Here is an 18,714-nt window from a genome sequence, read left to right on the forward strand (position 1 = left end):
GGCACGTGACCAAACTGGCCCAGTGAGATGCTAACTCCTAAGAAAGTCTCTCTCTCTCTCTGCAGGAGTTGGCCGGTAACATGCAGAGGCGCTGCTGGCCATCTCTGCCCCCACGTGGGGAGGCCTTCCTGAGAAGGAGGCTGGAACAGAACCGAATCATACACTCAGCCCGATTTCTAACGACATGGTCAAGCCATCTGGCTCCAGTAATACCAGCTTTTTAAACTCTAGGTCCTGCCAGTGCTGTGACTCTTTCTTTTCCTTCTTTTTTCTTTCTTGTCTTTCCTTCTTTTTTTCTTTCCTTAAGCGGCTCGCCTTTCGGCCTTCTGACAGAGTTTATTCAATTCTGCCTCCAAGCCTGAAAGTATATCCACATGTGACCACACAGCTGGAAATATGGGTAAAATAACTCTAAAACCTGGAGAAAATTCCATTGCTTCCCTCTGAACATTTAAGCAGCAGCATTTATCAACAACTGACACTCAGATAAGTTTTCGGTCTGCGTGAACTTTGCAGAAGGGCAATAACGCAGCTAGATCTGTGTTTCCATGTCCAGCAGGCGTAACCGCACAGTCAGTAACTGATAAAAGCTAGTTATTACCATGTGGCCAGCTCCGTGCTAAGGATTATGCATGTACATTATCTCACTCCTCCCTCAGAACCACCGAGCAGAAAGCAAGTACTACTATCTCCATTTGACAGAAGAAGAAAGAAAGGTTTCGGAGGCTTAATAACTTGCCTAAGATCGCAAAGCTACAGAGGAGCTGAGCCTGGATTACAGCCAGAAGATGTGCTTCACGAGCCTGCACTCTTAGTCTCTAGAAGATAGTGCCCGCAGCCTAATGGAGATAAATTTTCGTTTGGCAACTCCCCTTCTTACTAATGGGCATGTTCTCAAAAACAACGCAAGGAATATGCCCCACGAATGACAAGTGTCTCAGTCACCAGTGTTTATCCAGTAAACACAGAGAGGTGCCCAGGGTCAGGACGTGATGATACTGGCATTTAACCGAAAGAACAAAATCCGTCTTTAGGTTTTAGAGATGCCTGCGTGGAAGCAAAGGACCCTGCGACACAGACCTAACTTTTTTGAGATTTTTTTTTTTGTGTGCCTTATCTCATCACATGGTTACCTATTTTACAGATAAAGAAATTCAAGTTCAAAAGGGTTAGGTAGTTAACTTGTTGAAGTTCTAAGGGCTGGTAAGCAGTTAGGTCACTAACTGAGCCAAGGTGCTTCTGCGGCTATCTTCTTTCCACATCTCCCGATGCCAGAAACAAACAGGGACTTGCAGGTAGAAGCACGTGGAAGGTGATGACCTGGGGTTAAAACAGCCTGGTCTCTCTCAAATCAAGGAGCTCGGGGCCCAAAATTTACCCAAAACGTGTATCCATAAAAAGGCTCTGGTCAATTGAGTATGGAGCAAGAGCAAGACAAGACACGGAAAACGCGCTCCAAGAGAGAGCCTCTGCGTGGGCTCAGCAGCGGGAGAAAAGAAGCACGTGACCCAAGGACTCCGGCCGGTTGGGAAACGCAGTCAGGGAACAGAGGGTGCCTCCAGACCCCGAGAGAGTGACAGTGGCCTGCTGGGCAGCCGCCGTCATCCCCTGCCTGGTCCCTACCGCGGCGCTCACAGCAGACGTCCTGGGTCCCCCAGGTCTTGTCTGGTCCTCCTTCCGCCACTCTCCCCTCCCCATCCTTGTCTGCAGCTTGAGGGAAGCGAAAGCCTTAAAGCCAAAAGTGGGTGGTTTGGGCCTTGCTGAAATGTGCAGCCACAGCAAAACCTGATAACTTGGTATTAACACATCATTGCGTCTCTAGCGCATCGATGTTTCTGGCGCCCGGTGGCTGCCAGGCTTGGGGTTGATAAGGCAGCCCAAGGCCACACGCGGCTGCTTCTCCCGATCGGAGCTTCGGACAGTACGGGTCCCCCCAGCACGTGATGTCTCCCACTCACCTCTGCTTTTTTCTGCTTCTCCTCCTGTTCTCTCTGCTCCTTCTCCATGCCCACGAGCTTGAGCTTCAGCTCAGACACTTCCGTCAGCAGATCGAGCTTCTGGGTCTCCAGAGATGTACGACTTAGCAACTCCTGCAGGCGAAAACGGAGCCCAACGTTATAACCCTCCACAGCAACACGAGCAGCTCTAGCGCCCCCCACAGCACGTGAGGCACGCTCGCCACGGTGCGTGGAAACGTCTGCGGATGAGCCGCAGCCGGACTGAGGACAGGCCCGGGCTGACGCTGGGTCCCTCGGGGATGACACAGCCCCTCTGCCCCGCCTCTGCTCTGCGAGACAATACGAGCCCCAATTCTCAGAAAACCCCTTTGTCCTTAGTCACTATTTCCAGGTAGAGAAAGATGGATCTGTCTGCTCGACGGATGAAACTGTTCCACCTCTATTTTTCAGGCAAAGCGGCAGATCCTCTCCCCCCAAAACAAGCAAATCAATCAATCAAGCAAGCTTATGGGACTGATATTTTTCTAAGCCACAGTTTCCATATCACCTCCTGGCCTCCGTCAGTATTGAGCCCAGTTTTCCACACGTCACAGTGAGACCTCATTGCAATGTCCCCACAAGGGAGCAAGAACAGACAGCAGACAGTCAGTGGATATTTATCACACAGTCATATTGGAGTCTTATTTACGAGATACGTCTACTTCCTGGCTGCTGTGGAACTAAGTAAGGCGACTGTCCTTTCCCCACCATGAGGACAGACCAGGAGAAGTGAGCAGCAGTCCCGCCGAGCCCAGAACAGTCGTCAACAACCTGCCATTAACTCATACACTTAATAAGCATAAATCAGACCAAAAGCAAAGCTGACAAGCAAAGCACCTGCTCAGCACAACCGGCAACTATGAGGCCCTCAAAGGCCAGGGGTAACATTTCTCCACGGGCCAAAGGCCTTAAATCCTGGGGCGTGGCAGACGCAGGACACACAGGTCCCAGCGAGGAGACCACGGCGTGGCACTAGGACAGGAACCAGCCGACGAGCAGACGCCACGGTCTAAACCTTCCCATTGCCTCGGGGACCCGACCCCAGTCTGAGAACGGTGATCGCAGCGGTCTGACCCGGAGCTGCCACCTCACGGACTCCCAACTGTCCTCAAGTCATACAGCAAACCACACGAGACACAGATTTTCTATTTTTTTTTATTTTTTATTTTTTTTTTGTCTTTTGTCTTTTTTGTTGTTGTTGTTGTTGCTATTTCTTGGGCCGCTCCCGTGGCATATGGAGGTTCCCAGGCTAGGGGTTGAATCGGAGCTGTAGCCACCGGCCTACGCCAGAGCCACAGCAACGCTGGATCCGAGCCGAGTCTGCAACCTACACCACAGCTCACAGCAACGCCGGATCCTTAACCCACTGAGCAAGGCCAGGGGCCGAACCCGCAACCTCATGGTTCCTAGTCGGATTCACTAACCACTGCGCCACGACGGGAACTCCAAGACACAGATTTTCAACTTGGGTACGTGATTCCCTAGGCCAAAGGCCACACGTACCTCAGAAAGACAGGCTGCGACCTGTCCATCTGCTGACCTGAGGGGATGAGTATCTAGAAGCCAAAGAATTCAGTAAAATGAACTCAGTAGGGGCTGAGGAGCCCAGTCAGACTGGAGGCTGGCTTATGGGGCCAAGGCCATGGTGCCCCGTGCCAGAACTGTGGGCCACTTGGTCATGAGCAGCTGCCCGGTAAGTGTGTCCAATGGCGGGGGTGGGAGGGGGCAAGGATTCCCTAAGCGGCCCCTCTGGGCTACACACCACAGGGCACTTCACACACTCCCCTCAGTAAGCGCTCCCAGGACTGGGCAGTAAACACCATCACCCCTATGCTGCAGATGAAAAAACTGGCCCAGAGAGCGGCCTGTCTTGGCCAAGGGCACACGCCAGTCAACAGCAGGGTCGGTTTTCAACCCCCAGTCTGTTTGGCTCCAACACTCATTTCTGTCTGATGCATCACACTGCTTCCCAAACAGAGGAAGAAGTCCAAGAATGTCAACGGAAATAAAAGATACAGGCTGAAAAAAGCCAATCCACAAATATTCACGGAGCCCAGAAAACAGCCACTCCACCTGTCAGGATCTTGTTGAGCAGGTACGACGGGCTGGGCTTGGTGCTAAGGCCATGCGGGCCTTAAAAGGCCCTGAAGCAGTCCCCGGATAATGAGGATGCCACCCCCAACACTGCCTTCTCACCCAGCCTCCCCCCACCCCCACCTGCCTTTCTGCCTCCGCCACCTCCTCTGCGTCTCTCTCTCTCTCCATCCTGTCACCTACCCGCTTTGTTCTCCAAAAATGACTTCAGGGGCTTTGCCTATACACATGATCCAAGCAAATTAAGCAAGTAGGGAAAGAAATCGAAGCCAGAATGATCGTTGGTGTAAAACTCATGGCCTACACACTACCGTACATAAAACAGAGAACTGACAAGGACCTGCCACCCAACAGCGCAGGGAACTCCACTCAACATTCCAACAACCTGCATGGACAAGAATCTGAGAAGGAATGGATTTAGTGTACGTGTAACTGATTCACTTTTCTGTGCACCTGAAACTAACACAACATAGTAAGTCAACTCTACTCCAATAAATTTTTAATTTATTTTTGTTTATTTATGTCTTTATTTTTTCAGGCCCACGCCTGCAGCATATGGAGGTTGCCAGGTTAGGGGTTGAAGCGGAGCTGTAGCTGCAGGCCCACACCACAGCCACAGCAACGCAGGATCCTTTACCCACTGAGGGCAGGGATCGAACCCGTGTCCTCATGGATGCAGGTTAGGGTCGCTAACCACTGAGCCACGATGGGAACTCCCAATAAATTTTTCATTTTAAAAAATTAAAATGAAAAATTAAACTCATACCCTCAAGTAGCTAGAGATGGAGTGTGATGTGTTTGTGAGCTTCCCAGCCACCAGTGCAAAGAGGAAAAGGAGCAATTCCAGAGCTCAAGGTCCATGGGATAATAACGATGGTTCCGGAGTGCTGAGAACGGAGAACTTTTCTTCCATGAGACTTTGATCATTTGTTCAGTGAGTATGTTTTAAAATATCTACCAGGAGTTCCCATCGTGGCTCAGCAGTAACAAACCCAACTAGGATCCATGAAGACACGGCTTCAATCCCTGGCCTCGAGAGTGGGTTAAGGATCCAGCGTTGCCATGAGCTGTGGTGTAGGTTGCAGATGCGGCTCAGATCCCCTGTGGCTGTGGCTGTGGCGTAGGCCGGCAGCTATGGCTCCAATTCCGCCTCTAGCCTGGGAACTTCCATATGTCGCAAGCGCAGCCCTAAAAAGACAAAAAAAACAAAAAACAAAACCTACCAGACACTAAGGCCGAGGGATAGGAGAGTTTCAAGCCCCTGCTGAGGAGGGCGTGCATGGCCTAACCTGATATCCACGCAAATGTCTACTGACCAGCATTCAAGATACCGCTTTGGTGGGATTCAAAAGCGCCTCAGAAGGTGTCTCTCTTGCAAGCTAAGAAACTACTCTGTTTCCATTATTGCCAAAAACCCCTCCGGCTGCTTTAACTGCCAGGTTATGACTGGTCATACTAATGGTATAACTGGCTGCATTCAAGTTCCAACAGCCATTCCAACTGTTCTTGCCGGGGTTCCAATGGTCACGCTACCTTCCTAAGTAGATATTTCAGCTGGACTCACCCACGTTTTCATCAGCAACTTGGGCTGCTCAACTTCACATGCACCATTGATTACAAAACTTCTACTCTCTCCCAGCTCCTAACTATTGAGCACATGCTTCCTGCTTTCATTACCATCACCCCTGGTCCTTGTCATTAATAAGTACTGTCCCACTCTCTGAATGCAAAAGCAGCTTTCCACAGCCGCCGGCCAGGCCAGCTCCACTGCCCCATCTCCAGGCCCAGCATGGCCTCCAGCCACTGGTGTGTACTGTCACCTCCAGCCTAGCTGTTTTCAGGGGATTTACATACCCTGCATTCTCGTCTTTCTGCTTCCAGCATAAACGGAATCCTGGCTCCTGCAGGACGTGACCAGTCCTTCTCAGCATCTAAGCAAGACCATTCTGCTCCAACAGCCCAACACACAGAATACCTTTCCCCGAAGACCGCTTCCACATCACTCGCCCCTGCCCTCCTCCTCCAAGGCGGCGCCACTCGGTTATGCCACAGCCTCCCCAAACATCCAGACCCCAAGACAGCCTCCTACGGCCCTAGAGGCTTCTGTGTTTGGATCGGCAGTTCTCTACCTACTCTGGACACACCTCCTCTGCTCAGTAGTGCAACCGTCCCCTCAATATCCACCCTGGCGCCTGGACCTCAATACCAATAGGCTTTGCTTTCACGTCACTGCGGCTTCTCAGCAGGACGGCCACAGCCTGGCCCTCATCAATTCTCTCCTCCGGCCACAATCCTCTGACTTTCTTAATTGTTAAGGCCACACCTGTGGCCTGTGGACATTCCCAGGCTAGGGTTGGATTTGGTGCTGCACCTGCAGCCTTCCCTACAGCCACACCGGATACGAGCCGCATCTGGGACCTATGTATGCTGCAGCCCGCGGTAATGCGGGATCCTTAACCCGCTGAGCGAGGCCAGGGATCAAACCCGCATCCTCACGGAGACAGTATCAGGTCTCTAGCCCACTGAGCTGAAGACTCCCCTCTGACCTTTCAACTGGCCAATCTTTGGTTTCTTCCTCTGTGGCCACTGGTTACTTAATTACGCCCTATTTTCCTGGTTTATCAACTTCCTCTCGGCAATATCTGCCTCCTTACTCACCTTATACTTTGAGACTTGTCATTCCAGAAAACCCTTCATCTGAATCATCCCTGCCCCTAGGTCCCAAGCATATTTGCTTTACAAGAGCCCAGTCCAGACCAAACCTCAAAGGCTTTTGTCCCTGTTTCCACTCCCCGTGGCCTGAGAATTGCTGGTAAGAAGTCACTAAAGGATGCCAACTGCTTTCCATACGCGTTTACGCGATCTAATTACAGCGGATCCTCCAGCGCAGCGGGGCAAAAACTTGTATTCACCTGACTGGCTCCTTCAGAGACTGTTCCAAAGCTTTTCCACTCTCCCTGAGCCCTAAACCCCACCCGATCCCGTCCCCCGCCCCCCCCAAATAACCTCATGTTTACTGAAAAGAGTTTTAAAGATCAGCTGATCACTCCCTGTACTTAGCCTTCCCCGAGTCGGCTCCCACGTGTCCCTCTAGAATCCGTACCACAGAGAAAGCAAGCCCCGCACCTTCTTTCTGAGGCTAGTCGGACACAAGGGTACAGCCCACTTCCTGGTCGGGTTCTGAGAACGTTCAGAACCCTTCTCCAGCCCAGCAAGCTTCCGGATTGCACAGCAGCAGCGCATGTCCAAGGATGCAGAGTCCAGGCTTTGCTCCTCGTCCCCCCCCATGACCCACCTTCCCGCGGCGGATCCAAGCGCCACGCCATCCACTCAGCTGGGAGACTCAGATCACCGCCTGCTTAACCAGAGGGGTCTGGCTTTTGTCCTCGGAGCCCCGGTCCTGCTTCTCCCTCTAGCTGGTGGCGCAGAACGACGCCCGCTCTCAGGGACCTGGGCTCCCCACCTCCGTCTGCCTTGGAGGAAGTTCCCAGGGCTGCTCGGCTTCGCCAGGGCAGGGCCATCAATCACCCGCTCTGACAGGTACTTAATCGCGCCCTCGCCATCAGCCTCCAGGCCTCGGGCTATGAACACGATCCACTTCTGACCTTCGCAAGAACCAGCCCCCTGGACCTTCCTTCCCCGAGGGGACCACCAGCCGCTGCCCAGGGCTCGCTCAGGCAAATGCGCTCTGCGGGCACGTGGGCGAGGCTGGCTCTCAGAAGCCTCCACACTTTCTGCCTCTTCTTCCTCATCTTCCTGTCATTTCCCAGCAAAATGTCTGCCCGCTGCAGCCCAGCTTCTGTCTTCAGCAGGCAGGACACAGAGGCAGCGCCGGTTCTGGGCCCAAGGTCCAGGCTTTCAGACCCGACTTCTGCTTCTCGGCTCGAGACGACCCACTGACTCGCCCTCCATCCGTGTCTCTGTGAGCCCATCCCCCGGTCTGTCTCTCTGATCTTTCCTTTTGGTTTTTCATCTCTGCAGCATGGTCACTGCCTGGTCCTTATCTTTATCTGGAAGGTATGTGCTTTGCTTCTAAAATCTTCTTCGGCTTCTTTTATTCCATCTACCCCTTAAGAAAAACATCCCTGGATCCTCAGTGCTCAGCCCCAAGATGGGCGTGATTTCGGCTGGGATCCAGCCTATGTGTCCAGAGCACGAAGGCCGAGGCCGGGCTTGGTGCCTGCTCAGCCCTCAGGGTGCGACCTTGCCGGGGGTCCCTGGGAATCATGAAGCTACAATAATGGGGGAGGGGAAGGTACAGGAGTCAGGTGGGAGCGCTGGGGGGGGGGGTTGCTGGAGAACAGGGGCAAAGCGTTTCAAAAGCAGCAGTGTCTGCCCTCCTGATGGTTTCAAGGTTGCCTGGCAGGGGACGGGCGTGGGGGGATGGGGGGTGTGGAAGGAGGGGGGTTAGTGCTTTACTCGAAGGACCAGGTAATGAGACTTCGGGGGAAAACCAGGGCAGAAGTGATCCCCAGCCCTCGCTTGACCGCCACCAGTAACCTGCTCCAGGAGACTCGCATCTCCTTCCCGGTGTGAAATGAGGCTCCCACCGCCGAGCAAACCGCCCTGACTGGAGCGGATAAAGAATCTGCCTTTCAACTCCGCTCCCCCTCAAAGGCCTCATCTTGAAGCAATTAGCTCCATCTCCAAGGGTGGAACCCGACCCCGGAGTTACCAACCAATGACGCAGGACAGCAGCCAGACCAGCAACCTGAAACCCGAAGGAAAAGACGGGCCTTGGGGAGGCTTGAAAGGGAAAAAATGTGTCCCTTTGCCCTTGGAAGTAGTTGGCCAGGCTCTGCCGGGAAAGCCTCTTTTAGGGAGAGGGGCTCGCAGGCAGCCTGGGCGTGGGTCCAGACTCGGTACCCACTGAGTCACCGCTCCGAACTCAGTGCCCTCAGCTGCAAGAGGGAGCAGAGCGCCGACGCCCACTGGAGACCCCACAGCGCACGAGGGGGGCTTGAGCGCAGCCGTCGCCTCGGCCTCCTAACTCCCCCAGAGGAGGCTTTAGGGAGGGACTGGCAGACCCTCGTCGTCCTCACCGTGACCCAGTGTCCCGTCTCCTCAGACCTGAGCTCCTGCTCAGTCCTGGGCACAGCTCTGTTTAACATCCTCTTTGAGGTAGAAATACCTCCTTTACCGTGCTCTTGGGGAGTGCCTGTTGTGGCGCAGCAGAAACGAACCCACCTGGTGTCCACGAGGACACAGGTTCGATCCCTGGCCTCGCTCAGTGGGTTAAGGATCCAGCGATGCTGTGAGCTGTGGTGCAGGTCACAGATGCAGCTTGGATCCTGAGTGGCTATGGCTGCGGTGTAGGCCGGCAAGGGCGGCTCCGATCCGACCCCTAGCCTGGGAACTTCCATATACCGCAGGCGTGGCCCTAAAAAGCAAAAGAAATCAAAGTAAAACACAAGGGCTCTTGGGAAATGCATGCGCTGGGCGCTGACGGCGCTTTGCTGGGTTCGTGTACCCGGGCACGCTGTCCCTCACTCGAGAGCAGGAACTGGGCCTGTGTCCTGGGTCCCACACCCGCCCTGGCCGTGTTAGTCCAGTTTCAACCAAAGCGAAATAGCTGTAGCACAGCTCTAAGAGGGGGGCAGTGCAGGTCCGCACGGCCGTCCCCGTTCTCTGCAGATAAGAACACAGGTTCACTGACTCCCAGATCAGCAGCCGGTGGGGCACCTGCAGAGTCATGTCCACTGACTGAAGCCCCCAGACTGCTTACTCTCCACGCCTCACCTAAAAGGCGGCCAACACAACGAGGCTGCCCGCCCCGGGGAGGCTCTGGGTCACGGCAGAGGACCTGGAGCCTGGTGTCCTGCCACGCTGCCCCAAAGCTGGGGTGTTCCTCAAAGGAGCTTGCATCCTCTCCTCCTGCCCCGTCGGCTTCCCCGCCCTGCCTTCTCTCTGGCCGCAAACACCGCGTCTGCTCTCGACACCGACGACGCCTGTAAACAGCCAGTCCCTGGCGAGCATCCACTTGGCTGCCGGCTCTGCAACAGACCTCTTCACTGAACAGCGTCTGCTCCTTCCCTGAAATCATCTCCCTGGAGGGAAGGGTCAGGGGTTAGAGGCAGAGCTTACAGGACCCCAGAGAGCCCGCAGAGGCCACGTTAGCCAAGGCCGCCAGGGACTTCGCATACATCAAGAGTCGGGGCACCTCTCTCGGTGACACAGATTTTGCTGCCAACTTGGTCTGAGCCAGCACAGTGGGGAGGGCGCTGGGCCACAGCACTATTCCTGGGAGTTCTTCTGGGCCCTGGGCTTGCAGAGCCCAGTTCAGAGCCCTCACAGATGCAGCTGGGCGATGCCCTGACCTGCCTAAGGGACAGAGGGACAAGGCTCGGCCCCGTGAACTCTGACCCCCCCCCAGATCAGTGAAAACAGACTCAGGCTGTGGCCCTCTGAAGACCCACGTGTACGTTTCCTGGGAAATGTCTCCTCCTAACGGCGAAGTTTCCCTGGAGAATGCAGGCCTGCCCAGCGAGTTTGTGAGGTTGTATTTCCACAGGCAGCCCCAGCAGATGCTTGTAGCTGCCCCTTCTCACCCTGCGTCCTGCCGCAGGCTGCAGACAAGAAGTCTTTTGCCCTCAAATGTCCCATAATCATGTGTGGCTCACGTGGTCCTGCCTCTGTGCTGAATCCTGCCTGGTCCGGATTTCCTGGCTAATACGGGTCCTTCATGCTCGCTTTCTGGAGACCAGGTGGGTTCAGGTGTAGAAGAACAGACGAGAACTAAGACATCCGCACTCAGCAGTGGGGGCCGGGCCAGGCCAACCTGGGCTGAGGCGCCCGTGGCTCACACGGTGAGTGGCAAACTCCCTCCCTCCCGGGCTCCTGGAGGCAGGCCGACATCGCCAGGGGAACAGCGGCGGCGAGGCAGGTGGCACCAGGGGTCGCAGCCCATGGAGACACAGGGTCTGGGTGACGCTGGTTGGGGTTGGGTTCCCAGGTCACCCCAGGGCTCTTCCAGCCAGCGAGGGAGCAGAGACTGGAACAGAGGCTGCCGATCAGAGATCTGGGGGCCGGGCTGGGCCTGAAGGTAAATACTGCGTCAATCGCAGTTTTACTTTTTTCATTTAAATTAGTTGCCAATGTTTTTAAAATAGAAAGACTGGCCTTTAAATCTTTACATCTCGGTGTCCAGCTGCTTGTGAGAACTGGGGATGTCTCCGAACCCCGGGCCTCCACAAGCATCAGCTAGAGCTGAGCTGCAGCCACCTCCTTGAGACAGGATGTGTTTGTGTGCAGGGCCAGCAGGCGCTGGATCCCCAGGGGAAGCAGGGTCAATAGGCCCCAGAAGACCCCACGCTGTGGCCGTGAAAGGGTCTCCTTCAGAGCTCCTCGGGCCTTTAATAGGAGGCCAGGCTCAGCCGGGCAGGACCGGTCTCCAGGGCCGGCAGAAAGAGGCAATTGTTTGCCTCCACTCTCTGGCTCAAGGCTGTGAGTCACCCCGGCTCTACCACAAGCCCTGGGGCCCAGGATATCACAGTCAAATCCGGCACGTCTCTGCCTGCTCGGACGACACCTACACAGGATGTGCTCCGAGCTATAGACGGCATCACCCTGAGCCACGGTGCAAGAATTCAGCATCTTTTCAAAAAGCGTCCGGCGGATCGGGGGAAGGCATCGGCCCGCACAGCGGACCATCCGCAGTGGCATCTGGGGCTGGCCACCCACCATCTCTAGTCCGGGCACCCACTGCATGAGTGGGAGCGGAGGCTCAAATGCCACCTATGACGTAACGCAGAGGCCTCCAGGAAAAGAGTTTTGCACAATCCTCTCATTTCACCCTTGAAACCCTGAGAGACGCGCAGCCCAAGTTATGGGCCCAGAGGTAGCTTGGTTACGTTCGGGAAGATCTCGAAGGCGCAGAGGTAGCAAAGACGAGCTGCCACGCGCCGAAACCCCCAAGCCGGGTGCCCGCCCCACGGCACACGCAAACCCACGACCGCGAGCTCAGCAGAGCGCACGAGCAAGGAGGGGAGAAGGACCAGGATGTTGGGTCTCAATCCAGTCGACGGGCCAGCAGACGTGCAAGGAGGAGACCGCCTCCCCCGGCTGGGGCTCGGCCCCCGGGCAGACACTCTGCCCAGAGCGGGTGCCAGCCGTCCCGGCAGCGCGCGGCCAGACGCTCGGGCACCACGATGGGCCCGTTCTGTCCTCCAGTCTCAGGGTTACTCACCAGGCCCTGCCTGCCCCGGGAACCGTCAGCCTTCTGCTCTTTTCCTGACGCGTTCCCTCCCCGTGCACGTTGTCCTGGTCTCTGTCGAGGTGTTCTCAGTTGGCCCATCACCTTCCTTCCCCGGTCCCCACCCTGGCATCACACCTTGCGCTCTCTCAAGAAACATCCTTTCGCGGGTTAGCCTTTGCCCTCCACGAAAACGCTTTTCTGCCTTTTGAGAGTCCTTCACCAGGCTATTTTCTTTCCCGAATCTTCAAAAGAAAGATTCAACGTTTAAGAACAAAATGAGCCACAGGAAAGACTCAGCTCGGACGGCCACGCAGAGTTCCGGCGAATGTAATGAGCAAGAAATGACACACGATTTAGACCATCGAATAGCGCCAAGACTGTGGTAACTTACGAAGCAGCAGAAAGGACAGACCAATGACAGCTTCGCAGCTGTCAGATGAGGTTTCTACAGACTTATTTGCATAAAAACATTGTTAAAAGTTCCTCAAACGCACTCAAAGAAACACTTGGAAACTAAGATGCTTATCCTAGGACCAAAGGTCATATTCAAAGCCTGTGTTTATTACTATTCCGAAGAGAAGTGATTTGAATTTTATGCCAACCACAGCAAAAAATAAATAGAAAGTTAGAGCGTGTGTGGGGGGGATGTTATAAACAGTAATCTAATTGAACCCACTCATTTTAAGAGACAGACTTTCATTCTTTAAATAATTAGTAAGCATTTTTATGTGCCAAGTACCAGGAGCTAAAAGGTATACATACATAAACTTCAGTCACGGATAATTTTCAAAATAACGGAGATGCAAAAACGATACAAGTTAAAAAACATATTAATTAGGTATATTACTAGAGTTCATAAAATTTCTAATGAGCTTCTCAACAGATTCTAAAAAGACTTTAGATAAAAATTCAACACCCTCTTCCTAAAAATTAGAGTTTGTTATTTATGATAGGCTCTGACTATTCAACAGTAAAAGGGTCAGGAGTTCCTGTTGTGGCTCAGCAGTAATGAACCCAACTAGGATCCATGAGGACGCAGGTTCGAATCGAGGCCTTGCTCAGCGGGTTCAGGATCTGGCATTGCTGCGAGCCGTGCTGCAGGTCGCAGACACGGCTTGGATCCTGCGTGGCTGTGGCTGTGGTGTAGGCCGGCGGCAACAGTTCCGATTCAACCCCCTCTCCTGGGAACCTCCATATGCCGTGGGTGCGGCCCCGAAAAGACCAAAAAAAAGAAGAGAGTCATTTAATTCAATAATGATACTTTTACCCCCCAAAATCTCTATGTGATAGTAAAGACAACAATATGGCAAATTTTTAAAATGGGAAAAAACTCAGTCTATGAGGCTGGACAAACAAATCTGAGGACTAAAGCATCTCTCTGGTATGAATGGAACTTTGTCAATCACATGTACACCCAGCAAAAGGGACCAGAGAAAACAAGCAGACATTGAAGAAATTCTTTGAAGGTAAAAGAGCAGCTAATTTTTTTTCATTTTGACATGTATTACATTATATTAAAATATTTATGAAATATGTGATCGGTTTTATCAAAGAAAGCGACACAGAGGGAGGGGGGAAAACTGGACAAAACAAGCTGCTTGACTTTCGAAAGCCCCAGATGCCACTTACAGGGCAAGAGCAGCAGCACTGCCATGCCGGAACTGAGGGTGCCCTGGGCATGAGGAGTTAGCCAGGTGAGCGTGCCCAGCGCGGTTCTCGGGCTGAGATAAGGGCGATACTGCCAGTGCACAGCACCCGCCCTGAACCGGGCCTGGAGGAAGCGCCCTGGGAATCTTGAACCAGCCCAGCAAGTTATTCCTCTTGGGCCAGCCCTTCCTCCCCGCCGCCCCCACCCCCAGCTCTCCCCATCGAGGCTGGTTTCACCTGCTGTGTAAACACCACACAGGACGGGATAGGAAGCAGTGGCTCCATAACCTGGACCCAGCCAGGGGCTCTCCCACCGGAGCTGCCGTGGGTCTCGAGGTCCTTGCCCCCCACCCCCACCCCGCTTACCTGCTGCAGCATCTCTTCGGCAGCATTGAGTTTCACCTGGTGCCCTTCCAGACACACCTCCAGGTCCCGGATCTTCTCTCCTTGGGCTTCCACTTGGTCTGTGAGGACGCTCACCTGTCCCAGGACAGAAAGCAGGGGTGGATCAGCCAGGCTGGGCCTCCGCGGCAGGGGAGCTGTGAAGCCACGGCACTGACCCTGCTGAGAAGAGCGGCTGTTCTCTCCACAGGCGGCAGGTGCAGGAAGTGCCCCGGACGAAGGGAGCCCCGGGGGTTTTCTTACCCGCCCGGGACGTCTCGGCCACTGCCTGGACTTTGTTGGTCCCTTTGCTTCCTGCTCTCGACAGACTCGGGAGAGAAACTCCCAGCAGCCACGAGAGCAGCCTCTGCGCTGGACTCGGGCAGAGCTCCCTGGGGCGCCCGGCCCGGAGGCGCACCCCAGCCGGCTCACCGGGGCCTCTGCCTCCTCCCGTGGGAGCACCGGCCACACGTCTGCGGAGACTAACCAATGACCTCAGCCCTCTCAGCAGGGTGTGCAGACGGCTCACCTATCGGGCGAGGGTTCTGAAGCAACTAAGGAATGTGGGACGCAGCAGGCGCGCCGGAGCCCTGACCCAGCTTGGCTGCAGCAAGGCTTTTGTGCTTCGCAGGCCAAAACATGACTCTGGGTCATAAACACACACAAGCCGCACTGCACGCAGTGGCAGGAGGCGTCATCTCTCTGAAGGACACGGACTGTCAGGATGGTTCACTAATAAAACTCCACTTGCACTGAGTCATGTGAGTTACACCCGACACACGGACGGACGGAGAGGCTTTTCCTAGCCTTCTCCATCAGCACACGGTCCCAGGATGAAGGGTGCCTCAGAGCAGGAAGACGACAGGAGCAAATGAACCGGTTCCCTCCAAATAAAGACTCGAAGGGCTGTAAACGGAGATCCTTTACAGCCTCGGGTTGTAACCAAGGGCTCATGAATCACCACTGACATGCAGATGGTCCTAACTCACTTCTCAGGCTGCGCCGGACAGGCAGCTGGAGCGGCGGCTCATGTGAACTCGCCTATGTGTGTTTACGTGAAGGGACTAATCTTCACGACCAGGGCTGCGTTAAGCTCTCCATGTTCACATTCCTCAGGGCTCAGGCCATGCTGTGCCGACATTTCAGTCAGAATCCAGAGGTGGGCGCCTCATCCTTCCTGCCTGGCCTCATCGGCGGGCCTTTGCTTCCCCTGACGCTGCTTTCAAAGGAGGAGGATTGCAGGGGTGGCCTTTGCTCCCCGGGCTGCAGAGGTTCTGTGTGGGAAGGATGTGTCCTGGTTAATCTCACTGTGAGCCTAACACAGAGTCTGCACCACACCTTGGGGCCGTGCGCCAGGGGTACCCAGAGGGGTATCATGGTCCTTGACATCCTACAGCTTAAAGCTCCTCAAGATAGACAGGGCCGCGGGGGCCCTGTGAACACAAACGCTCTAAATTAGGAATGCAGAGGCGTCGAAATTTGGGACAAAAATGTGGAAAGATACTACAAGTGACATTTACTCAAGAAAAATAAAGATTTTTCGAACCCCTACTGCATGCTAGACATAATTTTAGAAACTGAGGGGATATATAAGTGAAAATCCTTACATTTTAGGAGTTCCCGTCGTGGCGCAGCGGAAATGAATCTGACTAGGAACCATGAGGTTGCAGGTTCGATCCCTGGCCTCGCTCAGTGGGTTAAGGATCCGGTGTTGCCGTGAGCTGTGGTGTAGGTCACAGATGCGGCTCGGATCTGGCATTGCTGTGGCTGTGGTGTAGACTGGCAGCTGTAGCTCCGACTGGACCCCTAGCCTGGGAACTTCCATATGCTTTGGTGTAGCCCTAAAAAAGCAACAACAACAACAAAAGTTACATTCTATTCGATCCAGCCATCCCACTCCTGGGCATCTATCCAAAGAAAACCACAACTCACAAAGACACATGTACGCCAATGTTCATTGCAGCACTATTCACAATAGCCAAGACATGGAAACAACCTAAATGTCCATTGACAGAGAAGTAGATAAAGAAGCTGTGGTACATACACACAATGGAATATTACTCAGCCATTAAAAGGAAAGAAATAATGGTATTTGCAACACATGGATGGACCTAGAAATGATCATGCTAAGTGAAGTCAGACAGTGAGACACCAACATCAAATGCCATCACTGACATGTAGAATCTGAAAAAAGGACACAATGAACTTCTTTGCAGAACCAGATGCTGACTCACAGACTTTGAAAAACTGATGGTTTCCAAAGGAGACAGTTTGGGAGGGGGGCTGGGGGTTGGGGATGGAAATGCTGTAAAATTGGGTTGTGATGATGATTGTACAACTATAAATATAATAAAATTGAGTTAAAAAAATTATAAATTATATTCTGGGAGTTCCATTGTGGCTCAGCAATAATGAACCTGGCTAGTAACCATGAGGATGAGAGTTCGACCTCTGGCCTTGCTCAGGGGGTTAGGGATCCAGCGTTGCCCTGAGCTCTGGTGTAGGTTGCAGACGCGGCTAAAAATCCCGAGGTGCTGTGGCTGTGGTGTCAGCCGACAGCTACAGCTCTAATTCAGCTCCTAGCCTGGGAACCTCCATATGCTGTGAGTACAGCCCTCAAACGGCAAAAAAAGAAAAAAAAAAAAAGAAAGAAAAAAAGAAAAAAGTTACATTCTAATGAAGATATAAAAGATTCTGGTTTTATGTGTTTTTAATCCTGAAACCAAGTACTTTGTCTTGTGTGATTTCCCTTGTTCTCCTCCAAGAGAACCTTCTGGGCCAAGTGCTCCCTTGAATGCGTTCCGGCCGGGCTGCCTGGTGAGTCAAGCAAGAGGCCCTACCATGTGGAGGCCGAACCTGCTCCATGGAGCTTCTGCGAGATGGTGGGGAGCACATGAGGGCTCCTCGCAAAGTCTCAACGTCCTGGAAGACTAGACACCACCAGCACCCCTTTCCGACGTTCCTGGTAAGCAGCCTGCCAGCGGTGCCAGAGGTATTTCCATAAGGATTATTTAAGAATTTAGAATTTTTTAAATAGCAAAGAGATTCTCACACAGGATTTCTTCATTACATTGTAATCCTCTAAATAGGAATATGTCTTATTTCAGCCATGAAGGTTCCTGGTTCAACAGTGGGCAATTTCAAAGGGTTTGCTGCAAAAGTCTCAACGGGACACGCTTTTCTTTTTTTTTTTTTTTTTTTTTTTTTTTGTCTTTTTGCCATTTCTTGGGCCACTCCCGCAGCACATGGAGATTCCCAGGCTAGGGGTTGAATCGGAACCGTAGCCACCAGCCTACACCAGAGCCACAGCAACACGGGATCCGAGCCGCGTCTGCAACCTACACCACAGATCATGGCAACGCCGGATCCTTAACCCACTGAGCGAGGCCAGGGATCGAACCCGCAACCTCATGGTTCCTAGTCGGATTCGTTAACCACTGCGCCACAAAGGGAACTCCCGGACATGCTTTTCATCAGTCATGTCCTTGGGATGGGGTTCAAATTACACATCCCTCAAACAGTCTGCACTATAGGCTGCTCTGCAGTGGGGCCCCAGCGACCTCTCTGAGGGCAGTTCCCAGGCTGCTGCGTGGTCACCAGCTCCAGCTACGCAGCCCCTCCTGTTCTGCCCACACCAAGCTCACGCCTGCCACAGGGTGTGTGCTGGACAGACCGCCTCCTCTGCCTGGAATGTGCCTCTCCCAGTTCCCACGGGGCCCCCTTGCCAGCTGCTCCAGGTCTGCTCCGTCAGGGAGGTGCTCCGTGACCAGGTCCTTCTCCTGCCCGACCTTCCTCCCAGGAATTCTCATCACTGGAAACGTCCTGTGAACTGGTCTGTTCACTGTGTACACACACACACACACACACACACACACACACACAAGCCTGAGAACAAGACTTTGTCTACTCTTCACTGCTCTGTCCCTAGCACCTGAAACCAGCATCACCACGCTGTGGGCATGCAAATTTTTTCTAATGAACAAATCAATGACGTGAAGGGGGGCAAAAAACTGGGATGCGAAATTGTGCAACTGTTTATTTTGTCTGAACTTAATTATTTCAAATAGGGGCAGGAATGGGGGGGGAGGCTGAGAGAAAAGGCTAAGAGGTGAAACTTTTGATTTTCACGTTTCTAAAATAACACTATTCTTACATTCATAAACTGCAGTTAAGTGAATAAAAGCAGCAGGGTGAACTACAAGGAAAAGGGCCAGACATGGTCCAGCCTCTTACTGCTGGTGCTAACGCTGGGGCTCTGAGCTCAGCCCCCGGCACCCTGCCTGCCCCGTCTCCCCCGACCCACCACCAGTCTTGCCCTCCTCCCTGGAGGAGCCGGGACTGGCACATCAGCCTCATTATCCCCCAAGTCGTCCATCCGTGTCTGAGGCAGACAGACCTTGA

The 18,714-nt window shown here is 53.5% G+C and overlaps 1 protein-coding gene across 26 annotated transcripts in view; it reads right to left on the minus strand.

Annotated features, from left to right (window-relative positions):
* Nucleotides 1–18,714, minus strand: part of PPFIBP2 (PPFIA binding protein 2) — a 156,712-nt gene that overhangs the window by 51,860 nt on the left and 86,138 nt on the right. For 19 of the 26 annotated variants that reach the window (XM_021062284.1, XM_021062282.1, XM_021062283.1 and 16 more), the window contains 2 exons: nucleotides 14,299–14,412; nucleotides 1,959–2,090 (listed from right to left, as the gene is read on the minus strand). In XM_021062284.1, the coding sequence (XP_020917943.1) occupies nucleotides 1,959–2,090; nucleotides 14,299–14,412 (246 nt within the window). Of the gene's footprint in view, nucleotides 1–1,958; nucleotides 2,091–7,386; nucleotides 8,348–12,276; nucleotides 13,340–14,298; nucleotides 14,413–14,577; nucleotides 14,785–15,302; nucleotides 15,588–18,714 lie in introns of those variants that run through there. The other 7 variants (XM_021062297.1, XM_021062302.1, XM_021062303.1 and 4 more) reach the window with 7 other exon arrangements.

This window comes from Sus scrofa, chromosome 9 (genome assembly GCF_000003025.6).
Source record: "Sus scrofa isolate TJ Tabasco breed Duroc chromosome 9, Sscrofa11.1, whole genome shotgun sequence".
Lineage (NCBI taxonomy): Eukaryota > Metazoa > Chordata > Mammalia > Artiodactyla > Suidae > Sus > Sus scrofa.